The sequence below is a fragment of the Lycorma delicatula genome, chromosome 13 (genome assembly GCF_047948215.1).
Source record: "Lycorma delicatula isolate Av1 chromosome 13, ASM4794821v1, whole genome shotgun sequence".
Classification (NCBI taxonomy): domain Eukaryota; kingdom Metazoa; phylum Arthropoda; class Insecta; order Hemiptera; family Fulgoridae; genus Lycorma; species Lycorma delicatula.
Window position 1 is genome coordinate 46327599 of NC_134467.1, and position 22607 is coordinate 46350205.

The 22607-nt window shown below is 30.6% G+C and overlaps 1 protein-coding gene across 4 annotated transcripts in view; it reads right to left on the minus strand.

Annotated features, from left to right (window-relative positions):
- Positions 1 to 22607, minus strand: part of LOC142333674 (uncharacterized) — a 434117-nt gene that overhangs the window by 54896 nt on the left and 356614 nt on the right. For 2 of the 4 annotated variants that reach the window (XM_075381086.1, XM_075381089.1), the window contains exons 6-10: positions 14537 to 14682; positions 10335 to 10376; positions 5346 to 5393; positions 4917 to 5038; positions 2587 to 2799 (exon numbers count right to left, since the gene is read on the minus strand). In XM_075381086.1, the coding sequence (XP_075237201.1) occupies positions 2587 to 2799; positions 4917 to 5038; positions 5346 to 5393; positions 10335 to 10376; positions 14537 to 14682 (571 nt within the window). The remainder of the gene's footprint in view (positions 1 to 2586; positions 2800 to 4916; positions 5039 to 5345; positions 5394 to 10334; positions 10377 to 14536; positions 14683 to 22607) is intronic. The other 2 variants (XM_075381087.1, XM_075381088.1) reach the window with 2 other exon arrangements.

A 22607-nucleotide genomic window follows, 5' to 3' on the forward strand; every position in this document is an offset into this window, starting at 1 on the left:
GATCCCGGGTGGCTAGGGTTCCAGTCTAGGCATTGGACTGGTTAGAAGTAGGTACATTGGCATCATGCCATGGCTATATTGGTATCATTTGTGATTCAATTTGTGGCTCCCACTGGTAGGGATAGCCGTGCTGCCAGGGTATGGTAGTATGACCCATATGTGTTATGATAACAGTTACATGTTTTTTGTCATAAAAAATGTTCATATTTGAATTACTTTTGTTTACTATTTTATTTCAATTTTATTAAATTAATTAAAAAAAAGAAAAGAAAAAACTGGCAATAAAGTAAGTATACTTTCCTGGCACTGATAATTTGAAGAAGTTATATTTCAAAAACTGGTTTCTAAAACCATTTCAAAATTTTTTCTTACAGATGTTTCATTTTAAACTATTTAAAGAAAATAAATTAAGTATATGCTAATTAATGATATATATTTTGTTAAAAAAAATTTTTTAAATCACCTAAGTAAAAAGTTGAAAATTAAAAATTTTCAACGGGTAGAGGAAATTTATAACACAAAATTTTAACACAATAAATACTCCATAAATAGATAACTAGTGACCAAGTTTGAATAAAATTAATTCATCCAGTATAAATATATTTAGTGAAAAGTACATCCAATCACCAGGAAATATTTTCTATTATTTTGATAAATTAGGGTCTAAGATGTTAAAATTTGTCAAAAGCATGGTAAATATTTTTTTTCATAAATCTTCATATGCATATCTATATCTGTATTATTATATAAAGAGGAAGAGGGTTTTTTTTTGTTCGGGATCAAAAAACTACTCGATGAATCACAACAAAATTTTTACCCATCTTTCTTGGAATAACGGAGAAGGTAATTTCGATATATTTCATTTTGAAAAATCTCAAAAAAAAAGAAAAAAGTTATATATGTTTATAGTAGTAGAGATTAGCCAGTTGAAGCACAAACTTTGATGAACTGTGAGTCTCTATCACTGTGTGAGCTGGGTTTGAACTGAATGATTCAAATCAATTGAATGAATAATATTACAAAAATAATATAAGTAAATAAAATAAAATAAAATAATATTATATAAATTTAAATTGGGGCACTGCTTTGGGAGGTGGAATGGGGTGTTCTTTTGCATGCATTAGGTATATTGTCGATCTAACAGATCATGGTAATTCGGAAATGTATTTATGTATAAAGTTTGTCTGTTTGTTATCGCATCAAGTGGGAACCGAGCAACCGATTACTTTAAAATTTGCAGGATACGTTTGTTATCCCAGGCATGGTTTTAAATCATCGACTGAGGCCCTAGCTCCCTTGAAGGTTAACTTATTAAAAATATTCATTATTTCTTCACCTCCACGGAGGATGAAGCTGTGACTTAAAGATACTCATTAAGGGGAAAAATAGATTAATCTTTTTATTTCATTATTATATTTCTGCCACCACAGCAAAGAAATAAGTTGTAAATTTTTCATCGTCAAAGGTGGGTGTACTTTAGCGATCATAGTTACTATTATTCTATATTTTGTCATTTAGTTTCTTTTTCAGGTTTCTATAAAACCTGAATATTACAATTATTATTTATCAGCATTATTATCATAACCGTGAGGATAATGTACAGTGCAAGGTCCTAGGGGATGAAGTTCTCTAGGTACACAGGAATGGTGACTGAAGCAAGCTCTGCGAGTGTCCAGGGTGCCGATCCCCCTGGCAAACTGGGAATGGTAAGCAAAGCAGGCTCTGTGACCATGGAGTAGGCCCCTTGGCCTTGGGAGACTCCGAGGAGCACGTGAGTTGGCTCTGGGATTCGCCTGGGCTGACCTGAGCCCTGAGGGTTCAGGTTCTGGCTAGTATATATATATATATATCTGTAATAAGGGAATATAATGTTAAAATATTGTATAATATTTTTTTACTGATGCACACTCTCTCAAATCATATATATATATATATATATATATATATATATATATATATATATATATATATATATAATTTTTTTCATTATTATTAGTATTTTGGATATATATATATATATATATATATATATCCAAAAAACTAAAAAAAATCTCCCAATTCTTTAACACATATAAGTTATTCTTAAGAAAGAAATACCTTAGAGTAATGAATAATGAAAAACATGAGTAATGTAAAGAGTAATAATGAACAACAAAATGGTATAAAACATTCTGCTACTGACAAGTAAAAAAGAATCAATTCTCACATCATCTATGATGAACTTTAATGAAAAAAAAATCAATTTATTATTTCAATAATGACAGATTGTCTTTATAACTGTCATTAAAAATAAAATAATCATAATAAATATATCTATATGAAAAAAAAAAGTAATATTAATTTTTTTTTAATAAACATATTATCAATATGCAGACACATAAAACAATTAATATCTATATAAAAAAAACTATAAAAAAAAAACATGACAAGGAAATAAAAACATAAATATATAAGAAAAAAGATTAATAAAACCATCCATCATTCACTAATAAAATTCATTAATAAAATATGCATAAATATATATATATATATATTATTAGAAGTTATAAACAAAACAAAAAATTAATGGAAAAAAGCAAAACATACCTGTGAGCAGCAAAAGCCAGTACCGCTTTGATTTTGACATGTTGTTGTACCCGCACAGGCGCCGGTTCCAGGAACTTTTAATTGTGTATCTTTGTAATCAGGTTGGTATGGTAATAACATTCTAATTTTACCCCAACGATTGAAAAATAATATTATAGCACCGATCCATACAACAAGTACCAATAATACAATACCGACTTCTACCCCTCGTACCTGTTAAAAAAAATAATCATTTCGGAAATTTATTTATACAAGGATCATTCAATAAATTAACTGAAGGACAAATGACTGAAGAAAAATTATTATTTATTCAATGAAAATAAAACTAATGGTACGTTTCAACATAATCACCGCCTACATTTAGACACTTGTCCCATCTTTCTGTGAGCTTTTTTATTCCAGTAGTTCATGTCAGTGTCTGAGCCATTCTTTTACTGCACTCTCGACCTGTTCATTGTTACTAAATTTGGTACCACATGAGAACTGTTTGAGAGGAGCAAACTAAAAAAATATCTGATACTGTAAGATCAGGGATGTGGCAAAACCTTTTGGTCTGAGTTTTGAATATTTTGTTTTTGTGGGCATTATTATACAGAAGAATTATGCTTTTGAGAAAGAACTGGATCTTACTTTATTTTCTAGCATGTCACAATAAAACTTACTGTTGACTGCACATTATTCTTCCAATAATTATAATAAATTGGGCATTTATAAACCTGAAACACTGCTAGCATTACTTTACTGGCTGACACATAGGTTTTGAGCTCTTTTCTGATGGTGAACTCTGATGTTTCGATTCCATCTTCAGACATTTGGATTCCAGACATCAGCTGGCAGTTACAAAGTAGAGGATGTACGGTTACGATATTAAAATAAAGGTCTAATCATTCTGATGAAGATTTCCTGTAAAACCAAGACAAAAAAACACTCATTTGATTGAATGTTTTCTTTACTGTTTATTTCATTTACAATGATATCATAACGAATGTTGTTTACAATGATGAACTCACGGATGGCTTCAGTAAAGAAGAAATAGACAAGTTAGCGTTACAAAATGACAAGCGCCTAAATTTGGATAGGAACTAAGTTGAGAAGTAATATAGCAGTATATATGTAATTTTTTACAGTGAATTTAAAAAAAAAAACATTTTTATTTAATCTTATCATTCAACTGTAGTTATAATCACCTTACATTCAACTGTAACTATTTATAAATAGTGTTGTAGAATATTTGATAGATTAAGTTTAGTTTGTCTTAAAAAAAAAAACAGAATTAATTTTATATAATTTAATAATACTTCAATAAAAAAAATTAGAAATAAACATCTACATAACCATTTATAATTAAAGGAAAAATAATGACCAAGATCACCCAAGGATGGTCTAGTGGTAAACTCATCATAAATCAGTTGATTTCAAAGTTGAAGTTCTCAGGTTGAAATCCTAATAAAAGCAATTGCTTTTATTCAGATTGAGCAAGTGGCATCCTTCAAGTACCTGGGGTGCATCATTAAGCAAGATATGAAGTGCAATCAGGAAGTTAAAGTACGAACTGCTAGAGCAAAGGAAGCATTCAGCAAAATGAGGAGAGTGCTACCTAGCAAACTAGATCTGCGACTAAGGAAAAAACTTGCAAAATGTTTTGTGTGGAGTGTGGTCCTTTATAGGACAGAGACATGGACTATTAAGAATAGAGAGGAGAGAAGATTGGAAATGCGGGTTTGGAGGAGGATGGAAAAGATCAGCTGGACGAAGAGAGTTCAGAATGAGGAGGTGCTTCGTAGATTAGGAGAAGAGAGGGCGATTATTGAAATAATAAAAAGAAGAAAATGTAATTGGTTGGGATACTGGCTAAGATGTGACTGCCTGTTGGTAACTGCATCAGAAGGATTTGTAATGGGAAGGATAGCAAGAGGTCAGAGACGAATGAAAATGATAGACAATATAAAAAGGAAAGAAAGTTACTATAAAATGAAACGGATGGTACAGAATCGAGCAGAATGGAGGGCGGCCATGTGTAAACCTGCCGTTGGGCAGAACACTTATTATTATTTATTTGATTCGAATACTAGATTGTGCATACCGGTGTTCTTTGTTGGTTGAGTTTAAATTAACCACATGTCTCAGGAATGGTTAGTCTGATTTTGTTCAAGACTACACATTTACTGGTACAAATACATTACAGTGATAGTCACTAATGACTTTAATTGTTGATGTGATTATAAATAAAAGTATTTTAAAAAATGACAAAGAATGAATTAAATCTATAAAATTATTTTTAAAAATAAATATATTAATTAAAATACATTAAATAACATAATTAACTATACCTGTATATATGTAGGTGATATATTTGGTGGCGACGGTATATTAGGTCTTCCATTGCCAGCCATAACAAGACTTTTACCTGGTGGTCCACCTGTTATTAAAACTTCTGGCCCTCTTACTGCTTCTAAATATGTAAAATTTAAAAAAAAATAAATAAATAAATACTATTATAAGGATAATGATGGCTAAATTTGAGAATGCAATATGATGAAAGTAATACATGAAAGATGGGTTACAAACCAACAGAGGTATATAAAAGAGTTGATGAAGATCCAGCTGAAACTTGAAAGAAAAAATTAGATGGTTATATTGAAATAAATATTAATATATTTATTTATTTAAATACAATAAATATTAAATAGTGCAGCTATAGCAGAACTAATTTTTAGAAGTACTAGTATGTGATAAATGTATTTTTAATTAATACTAACCAGGAGGAGGTCCACCAGTAATAATAACTTCTGGCCCTCTAACTGCTTCTATATATAAACAAAATAAAGTCGATTTAAAGAAATTTTTCCAAACATAAAATATTTTATTTATATTAATTAATTTTTGTATTTAATTAAATTTTATTTTTAGGTAATCAAAATAAATTACAGTCTTATTTTTTATTATTAACTTATCTTTTGAAAGATTTACATTTAATAAAAAAAGCTTATTAAGTAGAAATCTAATAAAGCATGTGCAATAAACAAAATTTTTGTAGTTTATAAATATAGTGTAAAAATTCAGAAAAAATATGATTATGTGATTTACTGTAAAATTTGATATACATTAAACAAGAATGTAGTTAAAGATAAGCAATCATAAAATAAGATAAAAGGTTTAAATAAAGAAGATATAAGGATTGTGAAATAAATTTGGTCAACATGACAAAATTAATAATAAGAAATGAATGGATTGATTTGATTTAACAATGCCTAAAGGTAAACAAGAGAGGATGTGGAAGAAAAAGGAGAATGAGAAGAAGGGGAAGATGAAAAAGGAGTGAAGAAGAAAAGATATAGGGAAAAGTGGAAAAGGAATGATCAAGGAACCAGAAAAGTAACAGAAGGAAGAAAGGAAGATAAAGGTAGTAATTAGAATAGAAAAAGGATGATGAAGAAGAGAAGAAGAAGAGGTGAAGAATAAGAGGCAAAAGAACAAGGATAATGCTAAAAAAAGAAGAGATAAGGAAACATATAGTAGGAGGACTTTAAAATAAAAAAAATTATTGAAATTTAACAAGTTTATTTTCACTAAGAAAAGATATTATGCTATGTAATCTTATCAACTACATATCATCATGCACAGAGTATTTAAAACAGTTTTAATAGCTTTGACTTTCTTGTGCTAGTTTGATTGTAAAAATCAGTGCTAGTACTATTATTTTAACAGGTTGACTGCTATGAGACCCAATTCTGAGTCTCAAGTTACACAGAATGACACAGGGAGTTTTACTCATTTCAGAATGAACATTACACAATTAATTTAACACCAGACTTTATTAGTGTAAAATATATGTGAACTAATGCCATTTATTTCAAATTTATTTCAGTTAGCATGGACTAATAACAACAATTACAACTAACAATTATTATGGACCACGTTCGTTTAACAAACTAGACAGCTATTTGTAGAGAGGTGCGCTCAGGAGACATTGAAATGAGAGGAGGGCAGCTTCACCTCTTGACTTGAAAACTGCATTATGGAAGATGAATATCACTTTCCAGATGTGATTTTTTCTACTTAACACAAATGGTATTCCTTTCTACATGTATTCAAACCAAAGTAACAAAGTTTAGCATACAATTATCGGTGTAATGTTCATTCAAAAATGAGTACCCTGCTTGTGTGAATCTATATGTGCAGCTAGGTGGGCTATGAGACTTGTTTTGATATCTTAGTAATAGTGATTTTTAACTGCTAAGGATCTTTGTTGTATTCCACTCTTTCAGGACAAAAGCGTCATGTCATACTATAATAGAACAGATTATGACAATTCAAAAGTAAAGTAGTTTCTTTGTACCTTATTAAAAAGTTACTAAGTTACTTCCCAAAGGTTATACAGATTTTTTGATATTGTTATAAAATAACAGCAGATTTTTATAAAATAAATTTTATTTTTCTAGAATAATTTTGTTATGTAGATTGGTAATCAAATTAAGACCCAGTTTCAGGGATGTGGTATGCATGTGTGACTGGACAATTTTTTTCTAAACCGGTATTAGATCAAAATAATTAAGATAGAAAATTTATAAGTAGTGTACAACAAATTCTTTACATTTTTGAACACGCTACATTCACTAGAAATATTTTATTTTCCATGTCAAAGTTCCTTTAATTACAAAGTGATGGGATGAAATAAAAAGTTAACAATATAAAAAAAAAATATTAGATGTAAATTTTTTCTATGTGCCTTGTGAATCACAAAAGCTACGTTCTTGGAATTCATTATTTCAGATGACTGAAATAATTTTATTTTCTTATTTCATCAACAGTTTATTACAATTATGAGATCCCCATTTTATGACTCATTCACTAAATTTATTTTCTTTTGGTATTTAATTTGTCTCACTGAAATGCTAAACAAAATGTGAGCCCAGATTTATGTCTCATTTTTTTATTATAATTATACAGAATTAAGTTTTTTATAGATAAAAAAATATTGATAAGAAAAAAAATTTGTATGTGTAGTCAAGTATTGCTATTTTGGGTGTAGCAGTCAATCTGTTAAAAATAGAGAAATTTAATTGCAAGTACATTTTAATTTTACTATGTGCAAATTAAATTATCATTTTGTTAAATATAAATTAAAAATGAATGATTAGTTGTTATTGCTAATGCTAAATTAAAATATTTATACTTATATATTTTATTTTTCACTTCCTATTTTTAAACCAAAATTAGATTTTCTTTTTGTTTAATAAATATTCACTATGTTCAGTAGAAATAATAAATGCACAATGTACAGAGTGGACAAAAAATGAATATTGTGGTTTTAAAACTATTTAATATCTTTTAATTTGACTTACAGTAATGAATCACAAAAAAATATTAAAGTTACTCTACAATTTTCTCTACAAGTATTCAATGTCAGTATATTTTGTCAGGTGGCACACATCCAAACGATAGGAGAGTTTATCTCGTACTTTAACTCTACGTCTGGAATAATGAAAGCATCAGCTGCTTCAATCGTTTGTTTCAAATCGGGTAGGTTTGTAGGTAGCGGAAATACATACACAAGATCTTTTATAAAATCACTAAGGAAAAAATCATTTGGGGTCAGATCGAATTACCTTGGAGGGCACCGCATACAAGTTACATATCAGGTCCATGCTGACCGATCCAGCAGTAGGGAAAAATGTCATTCAAACTATCCTGAACAGAGTAACAGGATGAGGAGTGTGCTGGTGAGGAGACGTACCATCTTGCTGCTAAACAAAATTCTCTGGCCCATTTTGCAGTCCAGAAAGAGCCACGTCCAAATCATATCCAAATAAGAAGCTCCTGTTATGCTTGGTTCAGCAAAAAAAAAAATTGTCTGTAAACTTTCTGTTGAGTTATCGCTCAGAAAATATTTAATTTTGGGGAGTCCTTTTTGCATTTTAAGAGTTCATGCCAATTCTCTTATTCCATATATGGAATATTATGTGCTAACTTTTTTTCGTTAAGATGTAATGTTGACTCATTATTAAATATAAAACAATCAAAAGCGATCATCATAATGTCACATTTCAATTGTAAAGTCTGCATCCACAGCACAGTTAACAGTTTTCAGACTGTAATAGCTGTAAACAGTATGAAGGCATATGTAAGCATTTCCTTAAAACAATCCATACTGTCACTACTGCCATTGCAAGTTCAAACCAGGAGACTCCCTGTCTCTTTCAACATTTTCTTCACAAACCCTAGGTTGTCATGTGCCCTTCACTTTACATAGACATCCAGTCAATTCAAACCAATTGTGCCATCAATATAGAGTGTTACTATCATTCGGAGGGATATAATTAAACATTCTACAAAAAGAGTGTTGAACTGTAACTAGACTCACACATTTAGAAAACTGAAAAAACACAGAAGGTTCTCTGTTCAGGAGTTGTAATCTTTGTTAAAGATACTGTCATTCAAGCAGTAAAATAGGGAATCAATCGATCACCATGCACGCTACTAAAACCGTTCATACTGTTTTGATTTTACCTTTAAATCAACAATGTACAAATCATCCAAGAGATATTGTAACAAATTAAAACCCCAATATCTTTTTTTTGTACACCTGATTTATCAGTCCTGTTCATTAACTAAAGATGCAGTGTTCACCACCAGCATGCAATGATGGTGTGTGGAAAGTTACAAACATGCTTATTTAACATATATGATATGAAGGGGTTCCAATATTCTGAATCAAAGCTATGATTTACATGCTTAAGGATAGTATTTTTGGTATTTAAAGACTCAATAACTATCTGAGCGCATAGTCTAATTGAAGTTAGTTATAGGAAGAGTTTTTTGTGAAATCTTTACTGTAAGATGAAGGCTTACAATCACACTTCTGTGAATCAGTTAATTTGATAGTTGTGGGTTGTAAGTTATGATAGGTGGTCGTGGTTGGAAGAAGCAATATGAAGGGACTGTGAAAATACACTGATGGAAATGTCTGCTGAGGTATTTGCATCGTTGGCATTCTGAGAGAGGTCAAACTGATAAACATTGTTGTTATCAAGTTTAGAGAGTCTAAAAGATGATCTCCAGTAAAGCCCATTAGGGCTAGGAATGGAGGGTGTGATCTGGTGACCGGGATCATCACAAGGTGGGTGACTTCCCCTACAGAAGTCAGTATGTACACAAAGTAAATTAAAAGTGATACATTTTTATATTTTTATTATAATTTTTTTAATGAAATAGATTTTAGTTTTAAAAAAATAATTGCTGAACTCCATAACAGAATGGTATGTAGGACTGTCTTTCATTTGGAGGTTCTGAATTCAAGTACCAGTCAGGCATAGTATTTTTTCACATGCTAAAAAAACATTAATTTCATTATCATCCATCAGTATAGTTTTACAGGGTGTCAGGCAGAATAAAATCAGAATACAAAGGAATTAATTTTACTCTTCAAGTAAATTATTAACATAAAAAATATCTATTCATTGTTCTAAGGGAACAGTGAGCAGATGTTAATTAATGTCAAAAAAAGAAAGAACATAATTAGAACAGAAAATAAAATAATTTTTAAAATCGCAATTTCTTTATTAAATCCCACTAACATTACTACTAGGAATAATAGAATAATTTAAATTTCTGTGGTTTGATAATATCATAAGATTAGATACTGGGTGTAGATTATAATTACTGTGCATCCATTAATTTAATGTGTGTTTATTTTGTCTACTGTACATCCAGTATTTTTAAATGGCAAAACTGATTATTCAACTGACCGTTATATATTGTATTTTCAATTTTCATACTCGTGTCTTCTGCTGTACATAAAATACAGTATACTAGAAAAATTGAATATTTAACTAAGGAAATCAATAATCTATACAGCGTAATTTATTAAAAATAATTAATTTTGTATCTAAATCAGTAAATTAGTTTTTAAAGTTTTCATTTAATTATTATCGATAATAAAACTATAATTTATATAAAAGGGCATTCAGGTTTTGATAAAATGTCTACTCCCTCAACTATAAGAAACTATTTTTTTAAGAACTGGAATTTTTAAGTTTAAAGAGTAGTAATGGATAGTTTTAATTTGATTTTTTAAAATTTATTTGTTAACTGACTAGTAATTTGATACTAATATACATTCCTTCTATTCTGGGCTATACTCTTTTAACTTCAACATATTTACGATATGCTAACGCCTCAAACTATCTAATATATCAGGTGATTCAAAAAGGACTTCACAACTTTAAAAGTATATAAAAATTTATTGAGACTTAGAAATTCAGTTGAAAACTCATTTCATAGCAAAACTCATCATGTTTTGACTCATGTAGTTAATTAGTACCGAATTTGGCCACCAGCCCTGTCACCAGTATTGTTAAAAATGGATATATTTACTGGTGTAGAATGAGCTTGCTCAGTATTCTGGTTACACTATTTGCATTCAGCAACTGCAGTTCAACATAACTGTCATAGAAAGGACAGTAGAAAGCCTCCTAGTAGGCATATAAAACCCACCAGGTTGGTTTAGTGGTGAACGTGTCTTTGCAAATCAGGTGATTTTGAAGTCAAGAGTTCTGGCTCAAATCCTAGTAAAGATACTTTTATACAGATTTGAATACTAGATTGTGGATACCGGTGTTCTTTGGTGGTTGGGTCTCAATTTACCACACATTTCAGGAATGATCGACCTGAGACTGTACATGACTGCACTTCATTTACAGTCATACATATCATCCTCACTCATCCTCTGAAATAATACATTATGTTGTTCCGGAGGCTAAACAGAAAAAGAAAGTAGGCATACAATTTACTCTTGGCACCAAACCTTCATCGAGACAGGTTGTTCTTCTTCCTAGGAGGCAACCGTAAATGGTATCATTTGTCTAGACATGCTTCAAAATTTTCTAGTACCTCAGTTAGATGATGATGACCAAGATGGACACTATTACTATCAGAAAGATGGGGCACCATTTCACTACTGCCTATAAAAAATGAGATTTTCTTGATACTTGATTCCCAGGTCGGTGGATCGGTCATGAAGGTTCAATCGCATGACCATTTTGTTTCCCAGATTTGACCTTGCTAGATTTTTTTCTTGTGGGGTTTCATTAAAGATCGGGTTTATGTACCACTTTTGCCTGCTGATCTTGTTGAGCTAACATTTCGAATTAACATAACTACAGAGGTAATAGTCGACTTGCCAGCTACAGTCTGAAATGAAATCGACTCAGGTGGGATGAATGTTTCATTACAAATGGCAGCCATATTGAACAAAAGTGAATGTTGGGTGATAAACTTGATAAGATTTACTATGAAATGAGACCTCAACAAAATCTGTAAGTTAGCTCAATAAATTTTTATATACTTTTCAAATTGTGAAGTCCTTTTTGAATCACCCGGTAGATAGTCTTTATCTTCTACAACTGTATAACTTAATTAAGAAAACCTGGATGTACCAGTGTATCTAGTTTATCTCTTCACAAATTTCTCTCATCTTCTATTCATGTTAAGATCTTTTCATTTCAAATTCAGTCGATATACTTAATTTTCAATATCATCTAGTAACACACAATTTCAAAGACCTCTGCTCTTTTCCTTTTTGTTTTTCCTATTGTCCATGTATTATTTACCATTATGTCTTTCAAAGATTTCTTTGTAATATTCAGATCATTATTCAAAACCAGTAGTTTTTTCCTTAATAGAAACTCTCTTGATATACCTTTTGATATCTGTATTACTTCTTTTGATCTTAGTAATTTTACAATAAAAATAACAAAATTCTCTTGGTTCCCGTATATTACATCATGTTTTCCTTAAAATTACATTTTAATTTAAACTTACAGTAATTTTCAGATCGTGATATATAACATATTATTACAAACGTTGATATAAAAAATTAATAATTATTTTAAAAAAATAATTTGATTAAGCATAAGCAGTGAAGTGCTAAAAAATTTAATAATACTTAAAAATTCAACAATAAAAAGAAAAGGTGAATAAAAGCAGAAGCAATTAAAAATCCATAAAATATAAAAATTGCTTAAAATTGGAAATATTATTTTTATAAACTAGGATTTATTGTTACTTTACTAGATATAACTTATAAATTTATAATAAAATTATTTATCACCATGATATATACAGTTGTAAGATGGTTAAATAATGAAAGAAACTTCTATTTTCTAAACCTTTCCTAATACTTTAACATTTTTAAACTACTTTGCATAAGTTGCAAGCTTTCTTTTGTAAATAAGCCAGTAAATTTATCATCTATTAAACGATAAGAAAAATAATAATCAAAGTTTCTTGTAGCTCTATCTATAAATAGTATAACACATACGTTTTTGTTGGTTACTTAGCGAAAGATTCATTTATTTTATTTCACTAGGCAAATGAAATGAGTGACAAGTTCAAAACAGATAAAGATTAACCCTCCTGTTACCAAGCTTTTCGACACCTTTATTTTACCAAGGGGGTATATTTTGACGACCCCAATACAATTTTGTGATTTAATGTAATATTTGTTTTTAGATTCTGTTATTTTCAATGAATTTACTTAGTATTGGAATACGGTTTTTCAAATTAATAAAAGTATTTAAACTGAACATAGATGCAAAGTACAATAAATTTTATATCATTTACAAGAGAAATTCAATACTGTACACCTGTAAAATTAAAAATGTATACATTTTGGCTGTCATTGCAGTAAACTAGTACGGCCTCAAAATTACATTTTTGTACTGTTCATTCAGGTACAATTTTGCCCAAAATGCACTTCATAATAACAACTTTCTTCTCTGTGTATATTACAAACTGGTTTCTTGCATACTAGACAACAAAATCTTGTTTTATGATCTTTGTTCCTCTTGGAATCTTGACATCGCTGTGGCGTTGTAAGTTGGAACTCTGGGCTTGGATCATTGCTGTTGAAATTTCAATACCACATGCCTTCAGTGCATCTCCTTATGAAGACCACTGATATTTCTAGCTCTTTCCTCCACATTGCCTTTGCTGAGTCCAAATGCCAGCTCAGTCACGAAGTTTTCCGTCAGCTCCGATTAGTCTTCTGACAGTCAGGGAATCTTTATTTTTGTGTGTACAAAATATATGCATTCAGTGCTGCCATATCTACCATCTCCATGAAAAGTCTAAGTGGCCACCACCTGGTACCTCTAACACGCTATATTCTCTTGTCATTTTGTTTCCATTATCTACAGAAACTTCAGTTTTGTTGTAACGGTGTATTATTTCAGGTTTATATTCACTTTCTTCACCGATCACTTGCCTCTCATGATGCCGAGTAGAGAGTAAGATTAATGACTTGCCCCTTTTTGGAACACAGGAAACTACAGTTAAGTCATTTGTGGAACCAAACATTGAAGAATAAACTTCTTTCTGTCTGGCAAAAATTGTTATTTGAATTAAACAAGTGATGTATGGTAAAAATCAACAATGGAAAAATTAAATTAAGAAGATGAATTACGGAAATATTTCATAAAATCTTCATTTTTGGCAAATAAGAAGATAAGACATTTCATACCAAGCAAAGTAATCTCACAACCCCACCAATATGTCTCGTCAATAATAACTATAAAAACAAAAGAAAAAAAATATGGTTGTCACAAGTGTGAATACAATTTCAATCATTTTAGGACAAAGTCATGAAACCACAAGTATGAATCTCTTCAAATAAAATTATTATAGGGTAGTCACAATACCCCGCTTGGTAAGGTGAGGATTAAACTAACATAAAATAGTTTTCCTTTAACTCATGATTGGTTGAAATACAACTAGTAAAGTTTTGTAACTGCATTACCAGATTTTTTCTAAATCTTTAAAAAATTATTCGTCAGGAATTCAACATTTAAAAACATAATAGTCTATTTACAATAATTTATACATTAAATAAGTTTACAAATAACACAAAATTAATTATAAATATGCGATACTTTTTTCTATTATGACTTACCTAATGTTCTAAATACAATTGGTCTACTACGAAATTTTTTCCCAGCACGTACTGCAGTTACCGTTACTTGATACTGTGTATCGGCAAGTAAACTACTTAACGTCACTGAATCCGAGTTACCAGCGACTACTGCCACCACTCTGTAACTGTGCAAATTAGACCTAAACTATCTTGTATACTTCTTTGTATCTTTAATTTAATCGTTTATGTCTAATTTTTACTACTATTACTACTCTACTAGTTTTAGTACATTAAAACATAAAAACACAATACAATGTCAGTTGTAATATATATAAAAAATTCAGCATAAGTTGATCATCATTTCACAATATAAGTATTTTGATTCCAATTTTTTGTTTATAACTGGGCTGTACCCACTCTTTATAAGAGTGGTACAGTCACTTTTATGCCATGTGTACGATTAAGATTAAAACTTAATAGTTATACATCTTACAAATAACCAAAATTACGGTTATAAATAAAAGAAATATTTATCAAGTAAGGCTGACTTGTAGGTTATGTTATACAGACATGTTATTTTTATTTTTGCAGGTATATGGTATTATAGTATAGCTATACAGCATAAGGGAACACATACTAATTAGGTCACATTTTAATACAGATCTTGATATTCCATGATCCTCTCTAATCATGGCATGATGATTTCTATAAATAGAAAATTGATTCTATAGTTAATTTTGGTGACAGTTGATGAAGGAGAAAGGAGATATGGATCTTATGAATCCTGTAATTTAAAATTTTCTCTCAAAGTGTAGGTAAATTTTTTTAAATAATTTAAATTCCCTTTAGGTAGCTATGAAACTTTTTTATGGTGTTTGGTCTTGCTCAAACCTGCATAAATTAGTAGAAGAAAAAAAAATTATTTTTTCTTTTTAATTGTTTCTGGACTAGAAGTCACATTCTTGTGGTAATTGATTCCATTATATTAGTATGTGACTTTGGTTATACATTTGGGTAATTAAATTTAGGGGTGGGGGAAAATAATCCTATTTTTTTTTTGCTTTTTTTCTACATCAGTTATTGTTCTGTCTGATGTCTTTAGGCTGGATGAACCAATTATTATAAAATGTTGTACGATGTCATATGAATATTGACCATTTAATTCTGGTTACAATTGGTAAATTAAGTGGTGAGATACAACCACTATGGGTGCTATAACTCGCCCATCGGCTTGGTCTAGTGGTGAATGAGTCTTCGCAAATCAGCTGATTTGGAAGTTGAGTTCCAGTGTTCAAATCCTAGTAAAGGCAGTTATTTTTATACGGATTTGAATACTAGATCATGGATACCGGTATTCTTTGGTGGTTGGGTTTCAATTAACCACATAGCTCAGAAATGGTCAACCTGAGACTGTTCAAGACTACACTTCTCTTAGACTCATACATATCATCCTCATTCATCCTTTGAAGTAATACCAGACCGGGTAATTCTCGGAGGCTAAACAGGAAAAAAATGAAAAGGAAAGGTGCTATAATTCAAAATTTTACTGAAGAGTATAATTTTTCTTTAACATAAATTCCAATAACACTGATAATTCCAATACAATATGCTGATTCATGTTGTGTCCCATTTACATTTAGGATCTAAATTAAAAGAGTGCATGAAAAAATGTTTTTTAATGTATCATAAAAATTTCTTCATTCATTGAATAAAAGTACACATATTTAAAAAAATGTATTTGATTTTATTTTGTAATGAATTGGTGACAGATGTAATTGATCACTAAGACAATAAGAATCTGTAGTGCTGCTGTCTCTATTATGTAAATTCCACATGAATTATTTTTTGTACAAATATAATCTTTTCACTCTAGCACAAAAGTTTCCAGATAAATTTGATGGACTTCTACAGTCATGATGGGAGTTTTTATAGGCGCAATCTCTGTATCACTGAGCAGTTGAAGAAAGATATTACTAATTCCAATTCAGAAATATATAACGGAAAATTATCAGAAACATAATAAATCATCTTAGTTGTTTAAAAAAGGTAGACATCATTTTCATCATCTACTATATTAAGTATAAAAAGTATTTGTACTTATAAATAAAATTAATACATTATTTAAATTAATGGATGGTTCACTTTTTAAACTGTATGCACTGACGTGTACCTTTATATAGATAAAGTTGGTAATTTTTTGCTTTTGTTTTACTTAATATAATGTTGCTTTTTATGTTTCGAAACATAACCTTATTTGTGCAAAAATATGCTTTATATAATATTCTAGGTTTTTTTGGGAGCACTACAAAGAAAATAATTAAGTTCATCTTCTTTTCATTCAAGCCAGCAAGTCAAGTACAAAGAATCCTTCATCAGGTATTAAACCACAAAATCTGATACAATGAATGTTTATTTTATTTTTCCTGTTTAGCCACCGGTAATTACCGTTCAGATAATACTTCAGAGGATGATATGTATGAGTGTAAATGAAGTGTAGTCTTGTACAGTCTCAGTTGGACCATTCCTGAGATGTGTGGTTAATTGAGACCCAACCACCAAAGAATACTGGTATCCACGATCTAGTATTTAAATCTGTGTATAAATAACCGACTTTACTAGGACTTGAACGCTAGAATTCTTGTCTTCCAAATCAGTTGATTTGGGAAGACGCGTTCATCACTAGACCAAGTAAGTTAAAGATACAATGAATGTTATGTGATCATAAACTGCTATAATTTTCAGTTGGATATCACCTGGAGAATGCTTTATATTTTATTTATAAAAAAAACAAATAAACAAAATTGAAAGATATAAAAAATAACAATAATATCATCTAGAATTTTTTTTGTGTACTTTTCAACTCTCTCCCAGAAACAAAAAAAAGACCAGTGATTTTTCTAAAACTATCTTCAAAAAAATACACATTTTTATGAAATGGCTGCTTTATTTTTTAAGGCTGTATTCATATCATGTATAAATATGTACATATATAGAGCAGTGCATTTAAAAACAGTGATTCACTGCAAAATACGTTTACATCTAATAGCATATAATATGATAACAGATGCAGTTACAGCAGTAATCAAAGCTTTACATTCCATCTAAGTTGTTCATGGTTTTTGGCAAAACATGATACAACTAATGTCTCATGAAAAAATGGAAAGAATTTCAGGAACTGTTCTACAAATGAAAATGAAAAAAAGTTCATATAAATATGGTTCCGGAAATGCTTCAGTTTTCACTTATAGCTTGCAAAAAATTTCATCCTGATTTCTGCTCTGAGGATAAAATAAACCAATACTTAAATTTTTGGAACCAAAATTCGGTTGTAAATTTGATGGGTACGCATGATTATAAGCTAAAAGTTTGAATAAAATGGGACCATAAAGTGAATTACTAGTAATTTTGAGAAAATTATCATAAAAAAAAACTGGAGTTGCAGAACATAATTTTTTTGATTTAACATACAATAACTTCCTTCATTAAGTTTTCGGTGGATAAATAAAATTATGCAACAACATTTGTAGAAAATCTAACTAAAATATCAAATGAACAATTAAAATCTAAGAATTAAAATTTTTATTAAAAATCTAAAAACGATCTAAATGTTGCAGAAAAATATTGTATTATAATTTTAAAGTGAAACAAGAATCAATTCAATACTGGGATATATCTAGAGACAGAATCAATTAGTAGAAATAACTAGATAAAAACAAATCACAAACTTACTGTAACTAATAATTAATCAGAATTCGTTAATGGGTACTGTTTACACATTATTCTACTCGATTTAATATTCCTTGGATGGCTCTTTCTTAATTTCAACTGCACTGAACACTTTTCTTTTTTAGTAACTTTTTGGTCATATATTAACGATTTCATAAACCTCTCAGATAGCAGTCCACTGGCATAACCTAGGAACACAATAAATTCGTTCGCCTAACCTGATAAAGTTGTTTGTAATTATATTCAAATAATTTCTAATTTTGAAAACTGAATAGACTTTTTAGAAAATTATATTTAGTTAAAGTAATTTTCTTCAATTTTGAAAGCAAACACAACTATTCAACTGCAACTTTTGTTGATCAGCTGTATATTGCCAACTTACAAAATAAAATTTTTCTCAATTTATTTATTTTTTCAAAACTCTAAATAATGAATATTCATTTCTTAATACTTTTAATATAATAAAATGAGATTTAAATAATGCTGATTAACTAAGTTTTATTAAATTTTTGGTTTTATTTTTAATAACTGATTTTGTTTTTATACATTTATCAATGCAGAAATGATTTAACAATATTTTTACTTATAAGAAAAAGTATTACAATACTTCTCCCTCTATGAATCATGAACCCTGCCGATGGTGAGGGGGCCTGAGTGACCAGGGGGACTGAAAGTGCAACCATATCGAAGAGGTATTTGTTGAGAGCCAGACTAAGGAACGATTCCTTAGTCTGAAAGAGGGCAACATCTCTTTCAGTAGTTGTTAAGGGCGTAGGTCAGGACGACTTAAACGGCCATATCAACATTACTCAGTCCTCTGAGTACTTCAGCTGCTTTTTTTTCCAAGAAAATGTAACTCTGCATTTTCATAACACAAAGGTGGAAGCGCCTTTCTTGGTAAAATATTCAGGAGGTAAACTAGTCCCCTGTTTGGATCTCCAGATAAGAACTACTAAGGAAGGGGTCACCAGAAAATTAAAAAATAACATTCTACGAGTCGGAGTGTGAACTGTTAGAAGTCTAAAAAAGAGGGAAAATTTAGAAAATTTTTGTAGGTTAAAAATTTAAAGAGGGAAATAGACAGATTAAATGTAGATGTAGTAGGAATTAGCAAGGTTTCTGTGGGAAGAGGAAAATTACTTTTGGTCAGGTAATTTTAGAATAATTAACTCAACTTCAAATAATGGGCAGGCAGGAGTAGGTTTCATAATGAACAAGAAGATAGGGAAGAGAGTAGAGTATTTCAAAACGCATAGCGATAGAATCATTGTAATAAGGATAAAATCAAAACCTAAACCGACAACGATTGTTAATGTCTATATGCCTACAAGCGCCCATGATGATGATGAGGTAGAGTGTGTATACGAAGAGATTGATGAAGCAATTAAACACATAAAAGGAGATGAAAATTTAATAATAGTTGGAGATTGGAATGCAAGCATTGGAAAAGGCAAGGAAGGAAATATAGTGGGTGAATACGGGCTGGGCAAAAGGAATGAAAGAGGGGGCCGACTTATAGAGTTTTTTACCAAGTATAATTTAGTAATTGCTAACACCCAGTTTAAAAATAATAATAGAAGAATATACACATGGAAAAAGCCAGGCGATACTGCAAGGTATCAGATAGATTATATGACGGTTAAGCAAAGATTTAGAAATCAACTCGTTGACTGCAAAACTTACCCTGGAGCAGACATTGATAGCGACCATAATTTAGTGATAATGAAATGTACGTTGGGGTTTAAAAACCAGAAGATAAGGTATTTTATGAATCGCTGGAATTTAGAGAAGCTTGAGGAAGAGGAGGTAAAGAAGATTTTGAGGAGAAAATTGCAAGAGGTCTGAGTAAAAAAGATAAGGTAGAAAATGTAGAAGATGAATCGGAGAATTTAAAAACGAAATTCTTAAATCAGCAAAAGAAAACTTAGGTGGAAGAAAGAGAACTGGTAGAAAACCTTGGATATCAAAGGATATACTGGAGCTGATGGATGAATGTAAAAAATATAAGAATGCTAGTGATGAAAGCAAAAGGAAATATTGACAATTAAGAAACACTATAAACAGGAAGTGGAAACTAGCGAAAGAAGAGTGGATTAAAGAAAAGTGTTCAGAAGTGGAAAGAGAAATGAACATTGGTAAAATAAACTGAGCATACAGGAAAGTTAAGAAAAATTTTGTGGTACATAAATTAAAATCTAATAATGTGTTAAACAAAGATGGTACACCAATTCAAAATATGAAAGGAAAGGTCGATAGGAGGGTGGAATATATTGAAGAGTTATAGGGAAAAAATTAAGTAGAAAATGGTGCTATAGAAGAAGAAGAGGAAGTCAAAGAGGATGAAAGGGAAGAAACAACATTGAGATCTGAATTTGAGAGAGCATTAAAAGATTTTAATGGCAGAAACACTCCTGGAATAGACGGAATACCTGCAGAAATACTTAGTAGTGCAGGTGAGGAAGCGATTCATAGATTACACAAACTGGTGTGTAATATTTCAATATTTCAGAAAGAGTAGAAGTTCTGTCAGACTTCAAAAAGAGTGTTATAGTCATGATACCAAAGAAAGCAGGAGCAGATAAATGTGAAGAATACAGAACAATTAGCTTAACTAGCTATACATCAAAAATCTTAACTAGAATTCAGTACAGAAGAATTGAGAGTACAGTGGAAGAAGTGTTAGAAGACCAATTTGGTTTCAGGAAAAGTATAGGGACAAGGGAAGGAATTTTCGCCCTCAGATTAATAGTAGAAGGAAGATTAAAGAAAAACAAACCAACATATTTGGCATTTATAGACCTAGAAAAGACATTCGATAACGTAGACTGGAATAAAATGTTCAGCATTTAAAAAAAAATTAGGGTTCAAATACAGAGATAAAAGAACAGTTGCTAACATGTACAGGAACCAAACAGCAACAGTAATATTTGAAGAGCATAAGAAAGAAGCCGCAATAAAAAAGGAAGTCCGACAAGGATGTTCTTTATCCCCGTTACTTTTTAATCTTTACATGATGTTAAATCTTGTAAATCTTTATTGATGTTCTTTAAATGATGTTAAAGAACAATTTAGATCCGGAGTAACAGTACAAGGTGAAAAGATAAAGATGCTACGATTTTCTGATGATATAGTAATTCTAGCCGAGAGTAAAAAGGATTTAGAAGAAACAATGAACGGCATAGATGAAGTCCTACGCAAGAACTACCGCATGAAAATAAACAAGAACAAAACGAAAGTAATGATATGTAGTAGAAATAATGAAGATGGACCATTGAATATGAAAATAGAAAGAGAAAAGATTACGGAGGTAGAAGAATTTTGTTATTTCGGAAATGGAATTACTAAAATGGACGAAGCAGGAACGATATAAAATGCCGAATAGCACAGGCGAAACGAGCTTTCAGTCAGAAATATAATTTGTTTACATCAAAACTTAGTTTAAATATCAGGAAAAATTTTTTGAAAGTATGAGCGTCGCTTTATATGGAAGTGAAACTTGGACTATCGGAGTACCTGAGAAGAAAAGATTAGAAGCTTTTGAAATGCGGTGTTATAGGAGAACGTTAATAATCAGGTGGGTGGATAAAGTGACAAATGAAGAGGTGTTGATGCAATCGATGAAGAAAGAAGCGTTTGGAAAAATATAGTTAAAAGAAGCGGCAGACTTTATAGGCCACATATTAAGACATCCTGGAATAGTCGCTTTAATATTATAGGGTCAGGTAGAAGGGAAAAATTGTGCAGGCAGGCAACGTTTGGAATATGTAAAACAAATTGTTAGGGATGTAGGATGTAGAGGGTATACTGAAATTAAACGACTGGCACTAGATAGGGAATCTTGGAGGGCTGCATCAAACCATTCAAATGACTTTTCACCAACCTTGTTCAGATTACTTCTATCTGTGGGGCATTGATGCCATTAAATTCTCAATTTATAAGGTCAAGGGAGAATGAGGCCGTAGAGCAAGGTCACCCTCCTCAATATCTTGAGATTTCGCCTAAGATCAAATTTCTCTTAGAAACTTTTGTTAACAATTAAATAATAACAATATTTGTAAAAATAAAAATGCTAATGTAGTTGACTGCTATGTTATGACGTCATCGGTGAGCGATAGAATTAGATAAATGAATAATATTAAAATTGTAAAAAAATAACTCGTTCTGGCTGTGTTTTGAACTCGATCGCCCGGTTGACTCGGTATCTGGTGCGTTAAGACTCGCGGTTACACCGGTCTGCCGACCGTAAAAGCGAAATATGTTCTATGTAAGTTGTCACATTAGTTTAGTTAGTGTCGATCGTCGCCGCTAGTACTCTCACACCCGCGCGAATTAATTACGTTATGCGCAAACGCCTTAGGTATAATCGTTGAATTAAATAAACGAA